Raw genomic sequence first — 22162 nt, 5'->3', positions numbered from 1 at the left:
TTCATGGAAGGGGTTGTCAAGTCCTGGCACAGCTGCCCAGGACAATGGTGGAGTCCTCATCCTTAGAGAGATTTTAAAATAGTGGGATGCTGCACTTTAGGACATGGGTTAGTGGTGGTCTTGGCAGTGCTGGGGGAACAGATGGACTTGATGGTTTTAAAAGACTTTTCCAACCCCAGTGATTCTGTGACATTGGCCTCACTCAGTGCCTGTTACCTGGTGCATAATTTCTGTGATTATAAAAGTTGACAACTTCTATTTCATAACAATTTATATTTAATCAGCATTTTGAGACACATATTTTTAAAATTCAGCAAGAAAGAGGTGGCAGTGTGTGTGCACAGAGCTCAGGCTCCGGGCTCTCCTCAGCAGCTCCTGGGAACAGCGAGCCTGACCTACTTTCCATGTCAGCACATCCCAACCACCACGGCCGAGGGCAGCAGAGTTCTCTAGATCAAGGGACGCCAGGCTGCTGCATGGCAGAACCCTTTACCCCTGGAATTGGGCCTTTTGCTTGCCTGTACCCTGCTGAGCAGCCCTCTGGGGGGAGCCAGGCTGCTGGGGCTCCTCTGCTTCCTACACAGCCCCAGGGGCAGCAGGGTGCCCTTCCTGTTTTCCCTTGCTTTGCAGGAACAGCTGCATCATTTAATTTGTTTGTGGTTAAATAAATTCCTTGCTGAAGCTACATATAAGGAGCTTGTAGGCTTGGAGCTCTAAATAATCCCTCCAATCCTGCTGTTTGGAATGATGCTGCTGTTGTTGCTAATAATAATTCAACCCAATTTATAGGACAATAACATTTATTTAGAGCATGAGGGATTCCACATTATACAAACCCTTAAATTTATTTTTTGTTTCACTGGTCCATTTCTACAACAAATACATCAGATCTACTGTATAATAAAATTATTTACATTTCCAAACAACATCAGGTTTGTTTATAAACCCTCTGACTGCTATTCACATACAGTACTGAAACAACAGCACATTACATTATTTTAATACCTAAAAATGACAACCCTGTATTCTAAATTGTTTATGAAAAGTGGAAACAAATAAATTTACAATTGTCTTCCCCTCCCTTTCCATTTCATACAAACACATTACCCTAATGTGCTAACCCTGACTTCACTTTGCAAATCCAGAGGATTTTAGAAGAACCCAGTTTTTATATCTATTTATCTGTTTTTTAGAAAAAAAATCATTTATTGGGAACAGTATAATATTAAAATGACTTACTGTACAGAATTTTATTTAAAAAAGAAAAATCACAGCTCAAAATTGCTATTGATAAATTCATACTCATTTACAAGTCTCATGTTTCCATGCAGTAATTTACTTGGATTTTCTTCTTTTTGACTGCATTGCACTGGCACTCGTTTCTGAAATCAAGAGAAGAAAAAAAGCATGGATACACAAGTCGGTAAGCCATTCCCCAGAGGGGCACAGATTGCCCTGTCATTTTTCCAAACTCACACCAGAGTGGAAACCTCTGGAGAGCAGGATTTCCCCAGCACCGGGACTGACTCTTGAGCAGCTGTGACACCCCTGGGCCATCAGCCCGAGCTGCTCTCCGGACACCAGTGAGCTGGACATTTATGCCAACCTAACAGAACAGCTTTTGAAAGAAAAGCCAAATGTTTTTAACTGTCCCCTAAGTCCCCCACGTGCCACAGGGGAGCCGTATCCCAGAAGGAAGCACAGCCACAGGAGCCATGGAGATGGTGCTACACAACCACTCCGGGAGGTGTTTTGGAGCCTGCCATGCCAGTTAACAACCCAGTTGTCTGAGCTCTTGGAAAGTCATTAGAAAACAAGTCTCTGCAGTGTAAACTGAGTCACAGGAACACAGCTGATGCAAAAAGACACAAATGTTAACACCTGCAGGGCCATGGTGACAGCAGATGACATGTCCAGTGCACTTAGCAAGGCACTAAGTTTCCATTTCAAAACAAAAAAAGAGTAAGGACCAAGGGCATTTGCATCTTTAGATCTTTTTATAACTGCGATTTTAAACATTGGCAATGTCTCTTTGGCTCCTCATAATGTTTTCCAAAAACTTTTGCAGCTGTGTGTATTTTAAGAGTCAAAAGGGAAAAAAATTTCCAAGCCCATCTAAAATTAGAACAGCAGCACTACAACTCCACAGCTGTTACATGTGGAATAAGAAAAAACAATCAACATTTCACAATTTAACAAACTCAAAGCTACAGTAAATGCTAAAAGCAGCCTTTGCTGGAAAAGTACTCCAAAAAGGGAAAACACCAGTACAGTACCAATTTTCAGAAGTGAAACATCTCCACAAGCTCGACTCCAGCCTGGAGCCCTCCAAGCAGCAGGGCTGACTTTGAAGTTGCTTCAGCACCAGCTGTTGGTACCCTTGTTGCTGCTCAAGGCTCTGTGTTTGGCAGGAATGGGCCAGCAGCACTCAGCCCCTGTCTCAGTCCCTTGGGAGCATCCCCAGCACCTCCCCAAACCTTGCACTGCAGACACACGTGGACAGAGCTGACCCTCCCTGTGTGCTCTTCTCTCACAGTGACCCTTCTGCCTCCTCCTTCCCAAGGCTTAGCAACCAAATTCCTACTCCAGCTGGTCAAAGTCTGCTTCTCTCTCCCTGCTGATTTTTTTTTCCCTAATTATGACTTTAAACAGCCTCTGTCTCAAGAGATAACTCCTCCCAGCCCCACATTCCATTTACCATGGATTAGGGTCTCTCAGGACACAGATAACATAATGAAGATAGGAGCAACCAAACCAGAATAATTAAACTCTGATTCACTAACAAAAATGTACAACAGAGCAGGCACAGAAACGGTGGCAAACCAGGTGACACTCACACCTCACTAACCTGCAGCCTGTCCTCTGCCACAGGGCACCTGGTTTGGCTCCTTCTCCTCAGCTTGGGAGCAGCTGTGCTTGCAGGTAAGGCAGCACAGCCAGCTGTCCCCTGCAAACTGCACCCAAGTGTCTAGCAAAGCTCTTGGACACTGCGGCAGCTTCGGATGAACAATTTACAAACAAGGGTTTTGTTTACAGAGGTAAATGAATTACACAGTCAGCACAAACCTCTGTGAGAGTTTTGGTATTAATTAAATTTGATGCACTTTCCCATTCCCACATTTTCAGAATGTGATGTGTCACTGGTTGTCATCTTTAGGTTTACCCAATACAGTGTGTGGGGCAGGTCACATGCTCCCGATCTCCTCAAACACAGACAGGGATTTTACACTGGCTTCACATTTTTCAAACTTTTTTCAAACTTTTTTCAATCATGAAAGAGAATTTATTTTTACAATACAGACTCAGATTCTTCTGCACAGTCCTGCCACAAGAAGTAAATGTAATTAAATTCAGCAGTCACAAAAGTGCAGAACATATAGGTCCCCTGTGTAATCTTTGGGAGTCATTGCACAATGACGTAAAGCTGGAATGCTTCTCTGAAACTCTGAAAACACAATATCCTTACCATCACACTTTAGTACCTCCAGTATGGAAATGGTGGCTGAATTGAACTTGACTTCTTTTTATAATCATTTTATATTAATACCTCTTTGTTCTGTATATTATCTTTAAAATAGTAGTCGAATGTTGCCTCTTGATGGTCTCTCTCTACTCTCTTGCATAACTTTGGTCCATCACCATTTTTCTGACCCTTAAACACAAGAAGCTGACAGAATTAGCTTCAGCCTGGCATTGGGCTGTGCATATCACACAAATGCTGCATAATTGTTAAAGACTGTAACCTGTGTAGGAGTAAGGTACCTCAGCACCTGCTAATGCCATGGGTTAATAAGTTCAGGAGTTCAGATGTTGATGTGAAGCAGAGCTGAGGCTCTGTGCTAGCACACAGCACTCCCTGATGCTCCTGGCTGCCACCTCAGCAGCCTCTGGAGCATGCCTGAACCATGGCATTTGACTTGGCAAAAGCTGACCATGCACTTGGGAAGACTTAAGTCTTGTGTCTTTTGGGCTTCAGGAAAAGGAAAATGTCACTTTTTGATCTGAGTATGGTCCTTCCAACAGCAACATATTTCTGCCAAGAGAATTCAACTAGGCAAGGTGCTGAACACTATGGTGGTGAGTGCTGCAGACAACAAGTTCACAGATGTACCAAAGAGGAATTCATACAGGACATCAGGAAAACGCTTCAACACCAACCTGTGGCTAAATCCTTGAAACTAGAGATAAAGCACCCAAGGTGTACAAACTGCAAACCAGCGTTAGGAGGCAGCTACTGCCAGGGCAAACACCTGGGGAAGCAGGTTAGGAGCTGCCCTCTCCCCAGGGAGGGTGGCTGTGCATGTTACCTTTAGCTGTGCCAGACGCGGACGCGGGTCGCGAGGATCTCTTGCGCTGCCCGTTCTCTACAGTTTCCTGTGAAGCGGCAGAATCCTCTGTTCTTGAATTTCTTCTACTTGGAGTTTTAGACTTTTCACAATTCTCTTTTGTCTCATTACTAATAAAGTGGGACAAAATATTTCTGATGAAGTGTGAGAAGAATTATGTTTTTCTATGCAAGTCAGACAAGCTGGAGGATGGCCCAACACAGGTACCAGTTCCGGACTATTAGCACTGAAGATATGAAACGCTAGAAATACCAGAAGTTCTATCAGATGAAGAATGACCTGAGTAAGCCAGAGTATAGTCCATTTCTATCAAAAATTATCAGAGGATACAGAATTGAGAAGTCCTCAAAGAGAATATTTTCAACATTAGAAGACCAAGAAATTAGATGCATTATAAATTGTCTGATCTGTTTTCCACAGGTGCCACCATTACTGAAGTCTAGGAAAAGCAAACAGGTTACATTAGAGACTGCTGCAGTATGGGGGTACAGAGTTGAAGTTGCAGATGAACATCAGGAAGAATTAAGAACTCTTCAGGGAGTATGCCAAGTTTTGGGTTTGCTAAAAAGACTTACTCCATTGATCCAAATGAAAATAATAATTTTAGGTACTGTGGAAATCTGTTTCTTGCCACTGAGACAATAAAGGGAGTGCTACATTTTGTAATTAAGTTCCTCTTTTATTATATCTCTCTTAGCCCTATAAACTCATCCTGAGCTTTGAGTGTTTTCTCCTTAATGCATTATTGCCAGACAATTTCTGGTGACTAAGCAGTTTCAGAAGCTTAAACTAAACTTCCCTCGTGTTTTGAATTCAAAGGTAAGTAACTAACTAAATTATTCTGCTGATAATGGAAAAGAAGAAAGCTCATTCACACCCTTTGGGTGACAACTTGCAGGATATCAGGAAGGGGTGCCTGAATCAGAGACTGGAGTGAAGACACAGCACAACGTGGCCTGTGTGTGACAGAGGTCTCACTGCAGTGTCATCCTTCGGACAAATCCTGCTTTGGAGGCAAGGACTCAAACCACACAAACTTTGGTGTTAAGTAACAGAAACTTGAAATAAAACAGTTTCTCTATGGAAGGAGAGGCAAACATTCTCAAGGAAGGACATACAGCAGAGAAGACTATGGATTACAGATTATCTTGGATACAAAATAAATACTGAAATCTGTTTCCCCACAAGGGAGTATTATGGGCCATCTATAAACTGGATCCCCCAAACAGGTCTCAAACTGGTCTTCTCTTATGGAACTGGGGCAGCTGAACCAGCAATCACCTACCTCAGAGGACCTCTAGAGGGAAGCAAACAGGCATCAGCACTCGAAGTTCAGTTAGTACAGGTCAATTTAACAGATTCTAGTGACTAAATCCAGAGCTGGGATTGTTTCACAGGAACCTGCACATCACTTCCCTCCTTTTATAGGAGGAAATCAAGTTACTCCAACTGAAAGTATTTCTAGTGGTTTATGGGTTGCAAGGTTCCCCTAAGGTTTAAAGGTTTTTAATGGCTTTAAATGAGAAGAGGTTTAGATTAGATATTAGGGAGAAACTGGCACAGGTTGCCCAGAGAAGCTGTGGCTGCCCCATCCCTGAATGCGTCCAAGGCCAGACTGGACAGGGCTTGGAGCAACCTGGATAGTGGAAGATGCCCCTGCCCATGGCTGGAGGAGGAATGAAGGTAAGTTTTAAGGTCCCTCCCCACCAAAACCATCTGTAATTCTATCCAGGTTTGTCCTGTATGGTTCAACTCCAGGAGCCCAAAGCTGCCCACTGTATCAGCCATCACTAGACCCAGTTTCCCTGCAAACTTTCCTTCTTTTCCAGTCTTGCTCAGACAAGCATCAAGCAGAAAAACCCTGAGAATGTCCTTGTGGTAATCTGATGTGCTGTGTGAGTTTGGAGATGGTCACACAAGGACACTTGATTTGGAGAATCTGCTCAGCTGCCAGTGTCCCACCTTCAGCTTTTCAGAAAAATTCTACCCTGATGAAAACTCACTGCAAAATTTCAGCTTGTCTTTGAAATATGTCAGTTCAAATGAAGATGAATACAGTTAAATACTCCATTTAGAGCCATTCCTGATCTGAGAAAATGTACTGCATTCCCTTGCTTACAAAGGAAGGCACTGCCTCATCTCCTGAGGAACCCAAGAAGGGACTGCCTCTCTTGCCCTGGGTCTAGGGGGTCACTCCACCCATGAGGGCAGTGTCCAAAACCCGGCTGGCTGTGCCAGCACCATTAAGCAAAAACCTCCCCAGAGCCTCTCACTGACGACTGAGTGAGAGTCTGGGGTGTTTAGAATCTTCCAAGTACATCTTGGAAACTGTATTTTCTTCTGACAGAACACAACTATTTGAAATAATATCTTTTAATTACTGAATGTCTTAACCAGGACAGTTAATGTCTTAACCATGCAGTTTCTACCTGATTTTCGTATCAAGTTTTGGCAGAGTGTTAACAAGCAAATAGAGGAAAACTGCATAAACAATCCTCAAAACAGAAGAACAAACTTTTGAAAGACTTCCTTTCAGAAAACAAAAATTCATCTGACAGCTAAGCTGCAGGCTTTAGGGGGTTAGTTTTGATTTGTTGTGCAGCCGTCAAGACCCTTCCAGGACATGAAACATTCAGGCCTGAAAGGATGAGAGGAAACATTGCCCAAAGCACAAACTAAGAAAAGGTTACCTTATATTCACTGCATTTCAGCAATGGTTTGGAAGATTCAACTGGCCTGATTTCTTAGCAGGAAAGAAAGGATATGGCCAAGAAAATGAAAGGCAGTAGCAGAGGTTGAGCAATTAAGCAAAGAGAAAGGGACTTCCTCCCACGAAAGCTACATCTACTCTGAATCTACAAACTATCTCCTTACCTTTGGCCAGCAACTACTGCAGCATTTGTCTCAAGTTCTACAAAAGAAAAAGATAATTTTAAAATCTGCTGTAGAGGTACATACCTGTTGACAAGGCATGACTAGCTCACATTTTTCTATCACATATTAGATCTCAAGGATAAGCTTCTCTAAAGCAAAGCAAGACAAAATACCACATTGGTCAAGTGCTTGGTCTGATTACAGCCTTCAGGACACTGCAGTCAGCTGAAACAGGGAAAAATTAAAGCCCTGCAGAAGAAAACTGTAGAGAAACTCCCTGGCTACACTCTTCTCCCTTTTTAAACTTTCATTTTAGACAGCTTATTTCTACTAAATCTTCTAGGTTTTATTAATTTTTAAACCTTAAAAGTACCCATCTGGCTCTATCATGCATCTAAAAATTTGCCTTAACCCAAGAGCCTCTCATAGCAATATCTTCTAATGACAAATATCTGAAGCCCAATTGCACTTGTACAGAATTGGAAAATATCTCAGAGAGATGATGCAAAGAGAAGTCTGACCTGTTTTCCCTCTCTCAGTAATTTTGTACGTACAAGTCAGGTCTCCTTTGGAGTCTTCACCTCAGTAAACAACTTTCCTTTACACCACATAAAATGTCAAGTCTTTTTACTGTCTGTCTTTTAATTCTCTCTGTATCCACCACATCCTTTGTTAAGAGGGAAGACCTACACCTAATCACAGGCCCTCTCATGAGGAACTGCCAGAGATTTAGGGATTACCATTGCAATGTCATGGATGAACTCCCTGTGCTTTGTCTCATTGCCCAGCTCAATTCCCCCCATTAAACTTGGGGCTGGTGGGGCACAAACTGAGGTTTTGCCTTTGACAGCAGTTTAGCCCCCAAAGTTTGCTAGAGTGAGCACAATTAATAGAGGCATAAAAAAAAGGTAAGATAATAGGTAATGCCTATCCTCCTTGGATGAATTTGCAGTGTTGGAACATCAGCCTCTTCAGTGTAAATGGATATAGCACTGTCTGAGAAAAACAGATGTTTTGGAAACAAAGGAAGAACAGACTAAGCAATGAAAGGAGTTACCTTTCTTCCCACCCAAAATTTAAACTGGGAGATTATCCAACAGCAAAAAATGGATAGCATCAGTGCTTCCCCCAGCAGGAACCCCCAGCACAGTCACAGGAGCACAGGGCAATGAGTTGTGTGTGAAAAAACAAGGGTGTATGACCACCTTTGTCTTAGTGGATATTCAAAGGAAACAATTTTGTACAATTTTTACTTTCTGAAAACCCTATTTCTAATCAGATTAGAGATGACAAATGAATGGAGAGTGGTACTTCCTGTAAGTAAGCCCCCATCTATCTCTTTTCCCTACTCAACCTGGGAATTACTCTTTTTAAACACCCCAGAGCTGATGGTGAAACACCATAATAAGACGGCAACACCATAAAGTCATCTGCCAGGGCTCCATCCTGAAACACTGCTGAGAGGGCATTAAAAGTTGAACACAAAAAAAAAAAGACTACAACTCTAAAGCACACTCCCAGCATGGCACAAACATATTTCTCTATTCAGAAGGGTACAGTGAAAGAAACACCCCTCTTATTAGTTCTTCTGCATAGAATTTCCAAATTTAAACACAATGTATTGTTACAAATCCAGTCCCTCCAATTTATCATGGAATATCTAAAACCTCCCTTGGGGATTTTTCTTTTTTTACTTGACTCCATCCTGAATTTCCCACAAGGCTTTGGAAACTTCCAAAGCACAATGTAACTAGCAAAGAAAAACAATCCCAAAAGCACAAATAATAATAAAAAACCCTACCCAACCCCCAATATACCCAGTGTGTTAGTGGCGACTGAATATGCATTCAAATAAGTACATTTTCAGTTCCAAACATAAAGGATTTAGTTCACCTCCATTCTGCTTTTCCAAAGGAAGATTTACCTGTTCTTTGAACAGTACTTTCTGATGTTGCAACTGAACTTTTTTTCTGTGTTAAATGTTGAGAGGATGCTAGAATAAAAGTGGAGGGAAAAAACATTATTGTCAAAGGGAGTAAAAGAGTTCCTGTTGTGTGATCAGGCTGGTACAAAATGCTCTCTCTCCCAGCTGACTGCACTTTGCCATTTACAGATGCAATATTTTTAATCTACCCTCCACTTCCCTCCCACCACACATACCTCCCCTTTTTAAAACAAACTTTGCCAAAACTATCCCAAGCCATTTTTCTCAAACTCGAATGAGTGATGAAATGAAGTATCATAAACAACATTTTTAAAGGTAACATTTTTTCAGCAGACTGTGACATTAAAGGAAATCCTAAAATTTCAATAGTTTAGTCTCCTTTTTTTTTTTAATATTCATTTCAACAGGGATTCTGGGAAAAAAAAATAGTATATTTTTAAGGATACAATGCCCTCACTCTTTCAATTAAAGTGCACAGTATGCTACAGAGTTGCCCTTGAAGGCCTTTGGCAATAAGACAATGAGTTAACCTTTCTTAGGTTGCCAAGTAAAAAAATCAGATGGAAAAATAATTTTTGTTGGGCTAATGCTCTCTAGTCTTCTATGTGATAGCGAACTTACAGAGAACACGAAGACAAAAAGTTTTGTATTCCTGCTTAAATAATGACTATCACTTCCTAGAAAGTCGGAGTTCCTTCTGTGAAGCTCAAAGGAAGCTTCCATTTTCCAGTGGCCTACAGTTACGACATCCAACAGCCATGGGAAAAGTCACACTGAGGCTGAAGTTTTCACTTCCCCTGACTTCTGTGGATTTTATCATCTGAGATTTTATCTTCTGCATCTAATTCATGTTGTAAAGCACAACACTCACTCCGCTCACTTCAAGACTGATAGGCTTATATCCACACCAGGTTCAATAAATTAAAAATGGCATCAAGAAATACCATCAATGTCATATATAAAGTCTGCCAGATGCTCAAATTAAAATATCAAAGCTGAGATGTAAAGGTATTTTTTGTTTTCAAACTGAATGCGGTTAACTTATTCATTAATTTCTCTGAAAGGACCATTTAAGTCTTTTCCTAGACAAATGGAGGTTTGGTGTGGGATTTTTTTTTGTCTCTTCTGGAGGTTATTCATCAATTTTCCTAGAGGATGAAGGCTATTCGGAGAGGGAAACAGTATTATTAGGATTAATTAAAAATATCATAATTAAGTCAATCGATTGAAATAATTTACAAAATCAGAAGTCTGTAGCAAGACCAAAGCAGAATACCAGTGTATCTACCACTATAAAAGGGACCCCAAGTATTTGTCATTACTGATACATCCACTTTTCCTCCTCGTTTCCAACAGTTACATGAAATTACAGAATCATATGTTCATGACAGATACCCCACTGAAGCAGTAAATGGAAAGCGAAGTAAATCATCTGGAACTCGAATCTTGGCAAATACAAGCCTGTGTATCACTCAGCTGTTACAAACAAAAAAGCAGATGTCAGCCTTGGCTGCAGTGCCACGGAGAGCAACCTTTGGGATTTCCCGAAGCCACCTCGCTCCCTCTCTCCCCTGCCCCGCGCAGCCCCGCACTCACCTGCGCTCTGCAGCAGCTCCGGGGGTGCTGCGGGCTTCTCCTCGGCCCCGGCGCTCCCGCTCGGCTCCGGGCCCCCGCCGGGGTTGCCGCCGTTGGCGCTGGGGCCCGCGGGGTCCGGCGCTGCCGCGGGGGCTCCGGCCGGAGGGGCTGCGGCCAGGAGCGCGCCGGGGGCGGGAGTGCTCGGGGGCGCGCCCGGGGACGCGCAGGAGGGAGCGGCCGCCGCGGGGCTGAGGCTCGAGCTGCCGGGCCCAGAAGTGCTCTGTTTTGTAAGACTGGGTGCTGGAGGTGTCCCGCTTTTGTTATCGAGTTCTGCTGGTTGCTCTGTTCCCATATTATTTGGGACCGACGTTTCTGGTCCCTGACCGTCTGTTTCTCCATCCAAAACATACTGCTCTTCCCCCTTCTCCAGGGAGCCAGTGACCTTCTTGCATGCTTTAGTCAGCAGGAGCTGGCCAATCTTGTCTACCTTTCCCTTTCCCTTGCTGGATGAAACAGGACTGCGTCTATTCCCAGATCCCGGGCTGCTTGTAAGCAGAGGGGAAACAACAGGTCCAGACTGGGCTGCTGGCACAGGACACTGCTCACCTGACCCTGCCACTTGGGAAGTCTCCTCCGGGCTGAAGTCCTTGGCTTGCTGAGCAGGAAGCTGTGGAGGAACACTGGAAGGAGTTGGAGTGGAACAAGGCAGTTGGACAGGAGATGCCAAGGGATTCAGAACGAGTGATCTGCTGGTGGGAGTATTGGACACGGGACTGGTGGATGAGGTGCTGGGAGGAGTGGGCCCAGAAGAAAACTTGATATTCTGTGGGATATGCAAAGGACCAACAACCGCAACCGACTGAGGCATCAGGCTCGAGTTAGAAGTCATGGGGGCTGCTGGAATCGTGCTGGACTGAGAGCCCTTCATCACTTGGATGATTGAGGATGAGTTTATAAACACAGGTGTGATGAACTGCGGCCGGGTGTTGGACTGAACTGCTGACTGTCCCTCCGAAACCATCACTTTGCTCCCCACGTTGGGCATGGTGACAACAGTGGACACTAATGCAGATTGCAAGTGGGATGGCAACGGAGCTGATGTATTAGCGGCAGATGTAATAGGGTTGGAAGTCACAAAAACTGTTATCTGGTTGGGGGGTAAAGGACCTGAAATAGAAGAAGAGCTAACAGGCCTCTGCATTACTGGGGGAACACTCTGCGCCATGCTTGCATTTACTTCTCCCAGTTCCTGGTGCCCTGGGTTTGGACAGGGCTCATTATTTTGAGGCAGACTGAGTGAATTAGATGGCTCCTTGCTCAAGGATGAATCTTGCAGTGGAGGAATGATAGCCATCTTCTTTAGCTCCTCACCAGTAGGAACTACTGGTGCCATTTCAAGACCAGTCAGCCCAGGGGGCTTAATGGTCACATTAGGAGCTCCAGAATTGTCAAGAAGTTGACTTAGAGAAGTTGGTGCCTCCCTCATAGCTGGAGATACCATGGCTTTACTTTCCTCCATGACTGGGAGCTTACTGCTATCTAAGGCTTGCCCATCTTTTTTTGTCTGTTCCTCAGGAACCAGCACTTTCACCTCTGGAGTAAGAACACCTTTCAGTTCCATACTGGGCTGGTCCTTGCTACCTTGGACACCTTGTGTACTTTGACTCTCAGTATCTTGAGGCACACTAAGGCTCTCCTTATTGTCTTCAGGAATGCCAGTCACAGCAGGTACAGAAACTGCAGGATTCTGGTTATTTAGCATGGAGTTATTTTGAAAACTTGTGGTCACAGGCAAAGAAGAGGGACCAGCCACTAAATTTCTCTGTAATTCCACGTTCTGCAAGAGAGGTGGATTCTGCTGAGTTGTCAGTGATAATTTAGCTGCTTTTGAATTCTGTCTGCCAGGGCTTGGTGTAGTTTTCCTACTGGATCCAGGACTGGACCTTCGACTATTGCTTGGGCTTGCTCTCTTCGTTCCTCCAGCGTTGGTTTGTTTGCCTGAATTAATGACCACACCTTCCAACTTGTGCGACTGTGAGGAAGTAAAACTGGACTGATTGTTAATTGTGAGATTTGATGGGGCTTGTCCAATGGCCTTTAAAGTAGTGGGATTCAGACCCTGCTGATCAAATCCTCTATTGAGATTAGGCCTAGGAGGTAAAGGAATATTGATCTGGGGAGGGAACAGACCAGCAATAGAAGCATTGAGCCTCTCTGGAGACAGGCTGATTTCTGAGGGTTCTGTGCTGGGTGGACGGTTATTAGGAGTCTGAGGGTAATATGGCCTTGGGCTAGCTCTGTTTGGGGTTTTAGGCCTTGAAGTTTGTGATGGGGCAGCAACATTTGGAAAATGGTGTGTAAGAGCACTAGATAGAGAACTAGACTGCTGCTGGGGACTTGCACCTTGGGCAGCTGAAAGTGGGGATGGTCCAGGCTTGGGTCCTGTCAGCATTAACTGGTTCTGTGAAACTACTAAATGAGATGTCACATTATTCTGAGCTCCTGATGTTGGAGGTCCCTCAGCTCCACCTCCTTCTGGAAGAGAGGATACTGATGACACCTCTCTGAGGGGTGAGCTAGAAGGATTCTGTACATTATCTGGATAAACCATTTTTCTTGCATTATTTCCCAGAGGAGGATTGCCTGGCAGGGCCATCCTCTGTTTGTCAGGAGATGGAGGCACTGGCCCAGGCCCCTGGAGGTTCACCATCACTGGCATGTTCCCGCTCTGCTGCATCGGCATCCGCTGGACATCTGGGTTGAGGGGCCCCCTCGGGGGGTGAACCCCCTGGGGCACAGGCAGCCTGACTGATTTGGGATCCTGCTGCATCATCAGCATCATCATCATCTGCTGCTGCTGCTGCTGCTGTTGTGTCTGGGGGGCTGCCTGGGGCTGCTGCTGCTGCTGGGGCTGCTGCGTGTGTGGCATGAGCTGAGGCGGCATCTGCTGAAGTGGCCTTTGCTCCACTGGCTGAGATGGATAACCTAAGGCAACAGGAGGACACATGCATTAAAACCAACCAAAGATCAGAGAAACCAGAATTTCTGTAGCAAACAGGATTGGATAGAAAGTACAGCCTGGAGCCTGTTTATCTTGGATGAGAGTCACATTAACAAAACAGGCTTTACAAAAAAAGCCAAAGATTTTACTTAATTCATAAAAATAGTTTTACTTAATTTATGACTTGCATGAGATTTAACTGGAGATCTCTTAGTGTGTTGTATCAGCTAATGCAGGTTCACACCACCTGACAAGTCTCTGGAACTACCCATGGGCTTCCTTTCACTGACAAATGCAGAGCTGGACTTTCGCTAATTATTACTCCTTAAAACTAACTTCAGAGTTTGGCAGCTCCCAGGAGTCATGGACCAGCACACCTGCCACAGACCTGACATTTTCTTGAGTACAAAGTAGAATCTGTCATGTGTTACTTGGCCAAAAACATGCTAAGAACCCCCCATGTGGGTTATAATATAAATCCTATTGCAGACTTTAGATTTAATCCTCTCTACATGCAAAGGATCATTCCAACTACAACCACTGTTTCTTATCAATGCTAAATTTTTAAGACATCAGTCTGTGCTACAGCTAGAAATACAACATTTTTTTGTCAGTTATGTTACTGCTGAATAATGCTACAGTACTCAGGATGATACCTGCAGGATGATAAATGAGAATGAGGACACCTCTTAATTTTGAGCTAAACTAAAGACTTAAACAATGGTACCAATTACTTACTAGGAGGAAAAAAGATTTGAACTTGAATGTAAGATAGCATAAATAAAATAGAACTGTCACAAAGATTGTTAAAAGCTCTCCTATGATTATTACATGCAGATAATCACAGAAAAATTCTACTACCTGGTGGCCTACTTGCAAAATCTGAGAGTTTAGGGCCTGACTTATCTAAATTCATTCCTTGGTCTCCAGACATTGATGACTGATCACTCTCCTCCAGGCCAGCTGGACGTGATTCTGAAGAACTGAAAGAAAAATATTTGCAATTAAGATCCATCAGTGTTTGATTTCTGCTTCTATAACTAAGTGCTCAACTAATTAATTCCTAGCACTCTGCACAGAACTGGAATAACCCAATGAAATGCCTCTGATGCCAGACTGGAACATACACACCAGGTCTGAATATAGTGATTGCCTTAAGTACTACTGAAAAGGAAGTAAGTTGCCTAGTGCTTTGTTGATCTTAAATATTTATTTCTACCATGAATCTGAGCTTCATAAATAAGGGAATGCCAATGGATATTTCAAATTATAGAGCTATATATATTTCAACTGAAGTAAACAGGCTTTCCTATAACATCTGTATGGATAAGCAAGTGCCACAGTTAGATGCATTTTTAATTTATTTTAATGGTAGAACTTTTTCTTCCAGTACTGCACCCAAAAGTGACTCACTCAGGGTATCCAAGACCTCTGATAACATCACAGCACAATGGCACTGACATGTCAGGCATTGCAGTCACCCTCCAGAGCACAGACCTTTGTGGTACTGGGGCTCTGTAAGTGATCACATGCTGGTCTGGGTTTGAAGGGACCTTAAAGCCCATCTCATTCCACCTCCTGCCATGGGCAGGGACACCTTCCACTATCCCAGAGTGCTCCAAGGCCCATCCAGCCTAGCCTTGAACACTTCAGGGATTCAGGGGCAGCCACAGCTTCTGTGGGCACTCTGTGCCAGGGCCTCATCACCCTCACAAGGAAGATTTCCATCCCATATCCCATCTAACCCTGCAGTGGGAAGCCATTCCTCCTTGTCCTGTCCCTCCATCCCTTGTCCCCAGTCCCTCTCCAGCTCTCCTGGAGCCCCTGTAGGCACTGGGAGGGGCTCTGAGCTGTCCCTGAGCCTTCTCCAAGTGAACACCCCCAGCTCTCCCAGCCTGGCTCCAGAGCAGAGGGGCTCCAGGCCTTCGAGCATCTTTGTGGTCTCCTGTGGACTCTCTCCAAAGGAGTGTCCTTCTTGTGCCTCAGGGCTGGAGGCAGCTCTGCAAGTGGGGTCTCACCTGAATGAGGCAGAGGGGCAGAATCCCCCTGGACCTGCTGCCCACACTGGGGAATCAGCCCAGGACTCAGCGGGATTCTGGGCTGTGAGTGCACATTTCTGGGTCACATTCAGTTTTTTATCCATCAGCATCTCCCAAGTCCTTCTCCTGAGGAATCTGATGCTCCAGGAGACTCTCTAGGACAATTTAAAATTGTCCAGACTCAATGCCCAATACTTTGACAAAATCAAGACAGCTTTTTTAGACTTAGAAAAACCCAAGTTTCTATAGTGAACAATATATATGGTCAGAGGATGTAAAACAAAGAGGGATGAAGAGTAGGAGAACTAAACTGTTTATCATCTTTATGAATATATGAAGGTTACAGGAAGTTCTATGTAAGGAAAGCTCTAAACTAAAATTAAACACATAAAAAAAGTACACTGCCAATAAAGAGAGGCAGAATCATACAGAAATGCCATGGACAAAAGTAACACTTTCAGCAAAATAAGAATTTGAAATACATAATGGTGGGGAGATCTATCCTATTTCAATTTACTTGAGAATAACAGTTTCTGGCATCTGTACAGCTGACCCAAAGCTGTAGACATCCATGGAGACACCCTGGCCTGTCCTAATGTTCTATCAACTACCTAATCAACATTCAAAAAGCAGCATGTGCCTGGAAATCCCTGAATTTTTGTGGGTCAAAACTGGAGAGAACATACACCAAGAGAGAAGAAAGGTGAAAATAGGGCAAACACAGAACTCTTCCAGCCACTGCTGCTAAGGGCAAGTACTACTGAGGAAAGCACCTGGAGTGCAATGCTGTGTCTAATCTAGCACACCACCAATTTCTGTGATGCAAGTGGTGTAGGCTTACATGCCTCCACCAATAAATTTGATGAAAACTGGCAAAATGCAGAGAGATGCCCCAGAGCATTATATTAACAGCCACAAATAAACAAAAATTCTGGCAGCAAAATCACCCAGAAGAGTTGCAGCCTTTGGTGCAGGTGCCAGCCATGTCAACTGAAAGAATGCCTAAAATTGTGAATTCAGTCTCACACTTATCAATTTTGCTATTTATTTACAATGGTGGGAGATTAAAAATGCTACAGTTAAAGTTCAGCTCAAAGCTGATAGACAACATCACTGCACAGACAGGTTTAACCCAGAAAACAAACCCGGTGCACAGAGGATCCTTAGCAAACACCTCCTGCCAAATGGGTCTGTGAAAGTCCGGCAGAACAGACCTGAGCTTGGTGTGCCAGCAAAGAGCAGCTATGGTAAGAAAGTCTGCTTCTATCATTGCTGGAAAATTTAAACATCAACTAAATCTCAAATGTGGTTGAAATTCACCAGGCATGTTTAGCAACAACCACTCCTGAAAAATAACCAGAATATGAATAGCAAGATGCTTGTGTGAGGGATAAAACATTCTATATTTACTCTTCTTTTCTATTACTCTATATGTATAAAAATTACATAAGAGTAACTGCATACCAGGTAGTCTGGACTGTCATCAGCAGTACCTCTGCTCTACCAGCAGCACTCTGAAGTACACTCTTCAGATACAAACTCCTCATCAGGGTAGAGCAAGAACTCCAGGAAAACCCAAACCAACCAAACCAAAGAAGGTGGCAGCTGGGTCATAAGGAGAGCAAACCTAAAATGACAGGTGTGGCAGCCTGGCCAGGCCCAGGAGCATTAGCTCTGGGGGTACAGAGAGGCTCCTCCCCTGCTGCTAAGTGAGGGCATTTTCCCAGCTCTGCCAAGGGACTGGCACCCCCGGACCTGCAGTGAAACCCTCTGAGTCTGATTGGAAAAAGCCTCTTTGTCCTGCAGTGCTGTCACCACCTGCACTGGACACTGCAACCTGAATGGCAGCACTGAGAATGACTTCCCTCAGTGGGTTATTTCTGTTCTACCAGTGCACCCAATAATCATGGTGTGTGCACAGAGGAACATTAAACAACTGCTTGTTTGTGCATGGATTTAATAGGATTAACCAACCTGTTTTATCCACAGTCTCATTTCATCTAGCATCTTGTTCCTCAGTTTACACCCCATTACCCACAGTCTTCAGGTTCAGCATGCAGATGCAAATACTTTTCAACAACCAAAATGTCCTGGGTTTCATTTCAATGCAAGGTTGTTCAATTAAGCAAATTCTTGAAACTATTTCAATAGCTCACTCATCCTGTTTATATTCCAACATGACTGCAATCCATATTACTAATTGTACTTTTGTTACTATGTTATTATTTTCAGAAATTACTTTTAGGTCTTTATCAAATTAGCCGCATTTCCACACAAGGTTTGCTGCTCTGAATCCTAAAATTTCTGAGGAAGAATGACAGAGAGGAAGCTGAGATGAAAAGCATCCAATTTGCTTCTTATGCAAGAGAAAGTGATCTAAATTGGATTTCATTCCTGCCAATTCCAAGGCAGGAAAATACTGAGCTTGCTCAATGATGTGAGGGAAGCTGAGAGTGAGGGAGGCAGGAAGGTGTTACAGCCAGCTTTCACTGCAGTCTCCCTCTTTTTCCTGGAGAATAAACTCAGGAACTTTTTTAAGAACAGTTCCCTTCTTAGTGCTTCTGCAAGGGTCAAGTATTGATATAGTCCACGTAGAACCAAAATGCTTGTCCATATCAGAACAACATTCTGGTTCCTTTGTTAATTACACCAAAATCTGATTCAAAGCCTTATATAGGAGCTGGAATTGAGCTGTCATAGCTCATTAGAAAACCTGTAGTTGAGACTTCTACTGTGAAAACTTTTTAATAAGCAAATAGTCTTGTGAGGTTTGCAAGCTCAGAGGAAGAGCTTTTTTTTTCTCAGAGGAAGACACATTTATTGATATTCCCAGGTCACTCTGAGGCTGGGTGCTCATCAGTACGACCAATGAAAACAAAATCATAACAGTTTTCTTTAATGATTAATAGATCTTTTTTCAGAAGGCAGTGCCAACTCATCTGCTCCCTCTGAATGCTCTGTCACTTCCACAGCAAGGCACTTGTTACAGCAGTGGTTTACCATCATTTTATTGGAATCTATTTGGACTGGAGGAACTGGTGTCTGTGTTAGGTTTTTAAGTCACCCCAAAGCTGTAGACTGGCCATACACACTTGATGCTGGCCAAGTTACTTTACCCAGGCTTCCACATCTGGCCACAGACTGCGTCCTCCTCCAGTTGTAATCTGAGATCACTCAGCAGCAGTGAGGATCTGACAAGCCATACCATGACTGTATACAACTATACAGCAGAGGCTTGAAAACCCTTTTTCTAAAGCCTATTAAATTAGCATGCTTTGCTTTACCTTACAGCATTTCTGCATTTTATTTTTGTTCTAGTTAAGCCAATTAATGATTGTCACAGAAGATCACTTGCTATAGATGAGTTTTTTAGTACACAATTAAAATGCCTATGAGGTTATTAATTCCATCTTCTCGAAGGAATCTTGATGCTGAAGAAAATGCAGACTGGGGCTACACACTGAATAACCAAGGGAAAAGCTAAAATATTGAACAGCTGCTTAATACTTGATGTCATCTTTTCTTTGCACTGAACTGAACATGTGTCCCTAGGAAAGGCAGCATAAACTTCAGGCTAAAACCATGATTATTCAAAAGGGCCAGACTGGTGGAACCAGATCAATACCAGGAGCTTCATGTGCTATTGCCACCATTTTGTTCGGTTCTAGAAATTTAATTCTGATATTTGAATATTTCTGTGTTACAATTTTCTGTGCAAATTTTTAAAAATTTTCCCATTTTTCCCTGATTGAAAAAATAATCCCCCAAAGTACCATCAGGTGGATTCCTCTTAATGCCCCATGGGCTCATGTGCAGCATTAGAATAATTCAATAAAGCATATCTGCCTTCACCATTTGAGGTGAAAAATGACACAGCAGCAGCAGCTACTACCCTGTGCTGGATGATAGTGAACTGTCAATGGAAAATGTTATAGGACAGCTGGCCAAGAAAGAACACGCTGGCCAAGGAAGGAAGAGATTCTGCAATCTTGTATTTTCACTAAAAAGACACATTCATTCATTATCTTTCAATATTTTCCATTGGCCTTCTTCCTCTCAAGAGCTGTAGGGTTTTTTTCCCTTCCTAATCTCTGCTAGGCCAGGAGGATCAGCACTGCTTGGATTTGCTTATCTCATACCCAGAAAGTACCACATTCTTCCCCATAAATTCTAGCTGCAGCTTCAACTAAGAGAAGTCCAGCTCAATTCCAGGCAGAAATGTGTCTAGATATGCAAGTGATTCGGGAAACAAGCCCCCAAAATCTGTCCTGCACATGTTATATAGAGGCTTCTAGTTCTTCTGAATGTACTTCCCACCCTTTGATTGTGGCTGTCAGACTGCTTAATAAAGGCAGCCTCATCTTCCAAGGGCTGTGGCACCATGGGCCACATGCTAAACTTCCTTCACCCAATAAAGGTAAGGAACAGTGCTGGTAGAATTGGGTTTATAACTGAGTTTGGATATTTGCATGTCATTTTTAATCTTGAACAAACATTCCAATGACAGACTCTTGAGAGAAACTGCTACAACATGAATAAAATACAAGTCCTTTCTCACCCATTACTTGCTGATAAAATATTGACAAGATGCCTGTGGAGTTTCTTCATGCCCCTTATAAAAACCACTGTAATATTAAACCTACGTTGTTTGTTCTAGCTGTTGATTATTTTTCTTCTTCCTTGGAGGCTTCTTCTTCTTTGGCTTGTTGGCATTCTGGTTATTCTGTTTGCTGTTCACACCAAAGTGCCCTGCTGAGATATCGCTCTGGAGTAGGTTAACCAAGAGCGGACTTGTGAGCGTCACATCTTTATTGACAGGAAACACAGGATTCTGCCCACAGGAAACCTGATTCCCATTGGGAGTTCCACTAAACCCTGTATTGAAAGGCAGCCCATGGCCAGAGAAATGACTCCCTGAAGCACTGTTGTTTCCTTGCATTCCTTGCATATGAGAAGGCACCATGTTTGGCTGCTGCACAGGAACCTCAGGTAACATCTGTGTCAAGTTCCCATCGTTGTTTGTTGTGGTCGCAGTATCTCCAAGTTGCTGAGAGATGTGAGGACCAGGTCCAGTGGGTCTTAAAACTTGCCCTTGAATTCCCATCACCTGAGAAGGATTCCCATTTACAGGGCCTTGCTGTGCCATCATCTGCCCAGTGAACTGCACCATGTTTCCTTGCATGTTTGGGGTTGGTCCTCTCATCAGTTGAGCTGGCCCCGTCATAACATTGGACTGGTTTTGAGTATTAAAAGGTTGTTTATTTCCTTGCATCTGAGTGGTCATCATCTGTTCCATCATGGAGTTTTGCTGTAGCAAGACCTGGCCCTGAGGTCCCATCATCTGATTGTGTGCGGACATCATCTGCTGTCCCTGCTGGGGAATCATCTGTTTGGGTGGGGTCATCCTCTGGGGAGAGGGACCAAGATTTTGGTTTTGAGGTGTCACCATCATCTGGCCTTGTGGCATGAGCTGAGTTCGAGAAAGTATCATCTGGTTTTGAGGGTTCAGTGATCCCTGAGCTTGAATGTTCACCATCTGTCCTTGAGAGGACACTATTTGCTGATGCATCCCCATAAGCTGGGACTGTGGTCCTTGCTGAGGCTGTCCCTGCATGTTGCCCATGTTAACCTGTGGCACCCCACTAGCACCAGCCTGCTGGTTGTTCATATTTCCATGAAGTCCCATTAGATTGGTCTGCATCATATTTGGTGGGCCATGTGCTGCTTGCATCTGAGTTTGAGGAGGTCCAGATCCTTGGCCACCTTAAGAAAATAAAAAGAAAATACCAGTAAGAAACGAAATAGTGTGATGCAAGAGTTTTCACACCTTTAAATGTTGAGTCTCCAAAATTGCTTTCCTCCCTTTTCCAATAAACTGGGGTATCTCATATATTTGCAGTCCCGGGATGCAAAGTTTGATGCCATAGGTACATGTTAGTTATCAAAGCAGAACATCATACATCTCAAAATAAACACTTGGACTGGTACTTCTCCTGTATCCCACTGCAGAAGACATAACAGAAACTTAATTTCAGTTGTTATCTACACCTAAGTTTGAAAATCTTCCATAATGTCACCGAACTCAGCAGAGGAATTCCTAATCAAAATGAGCTTCAAACCCTGAGGTTACTTTATAATGGGTAAAGAATAAATGCACACAGAGTACTGATGAAATGACATCATCAGGGTATTTGTAATCCAGCCAAAAGACTAATAATTGAGTTGTTAAATGGAGGCAGATGTTTGTGAATTAAAGATTTCATCTTCACACTTTAAGCAGACTTCTGAAATTTTTGAAGGAAGTAATAAATAATCTTATAATCTTTTCAAAGTAGAACAACATTATTTTGCTCTTCTGCTTCTAAGATAATTACTTTTTTTT

At 43.3% G+C, this 22162-nt stretch overlaps 1 protein-coding gene across 3 annotated transcripts in view; it reads right to left on the bottom strand.

Annotated features, from left to right (window-relative positions):
- Positions 1–231: 231 nt before the first annotated feature.
- Positions 232–22162, bottom strand: part of NCOA6 (nuclear receptor coactivator 6) — a 44806-nt gene continuing 22875 nt past the window's right edge. For 2 of the 3 annotated variants that reach the window (XM_083873541.1, XM_083873542.1), the window contains exons 10-16: positions 20424–21543; positions 14603–14724; positions 10762–13725; positions 9145–9213; positions 7221–7257; positions 4308–4456; positions 232–1382 (exon numbers count right to left, since the gene is read on the bottom strand). In XM_083873541.1, coding sequence (XP_083729667.1) covers positions 1336–1382; positions 4308–4456; positions 7221–7257; positions 9145–9213; positions 10762–13725; positions 14603–14724; positions 20424–21543 — 4508 coding nt within the window. In that variant the 3' untranslated portion in view covers positions 232–1335. The remainder of the gene's footprint in view (positions 1383–4307; positions 4457–7220; positions 7258–9144; positions 9214–10761; positions 13726–14602; positions 14725–20423; positions 21544–22162) is intronic. The other variant, XM_083873543.1, reaches the window with a different exon arrangement.

Source organism: Zosterops lateralis, assembly GCF_965231275.1.
Source record: "Zosterops lateralis genome assembly, chromosome: 16".
In the NCBI taxonomy this organism is placed as follows: Eukaryota; Metazoa; Chordata; class Aves; order Passeriformes; family Zosteropidae; genus Zosterops; species Zosterops lateralis.
The sequence above is the reverse complement of the archived record's forward strand: the minus strand, read 5'-3'. Positions and strand labels throughout refer to the sequence as shown.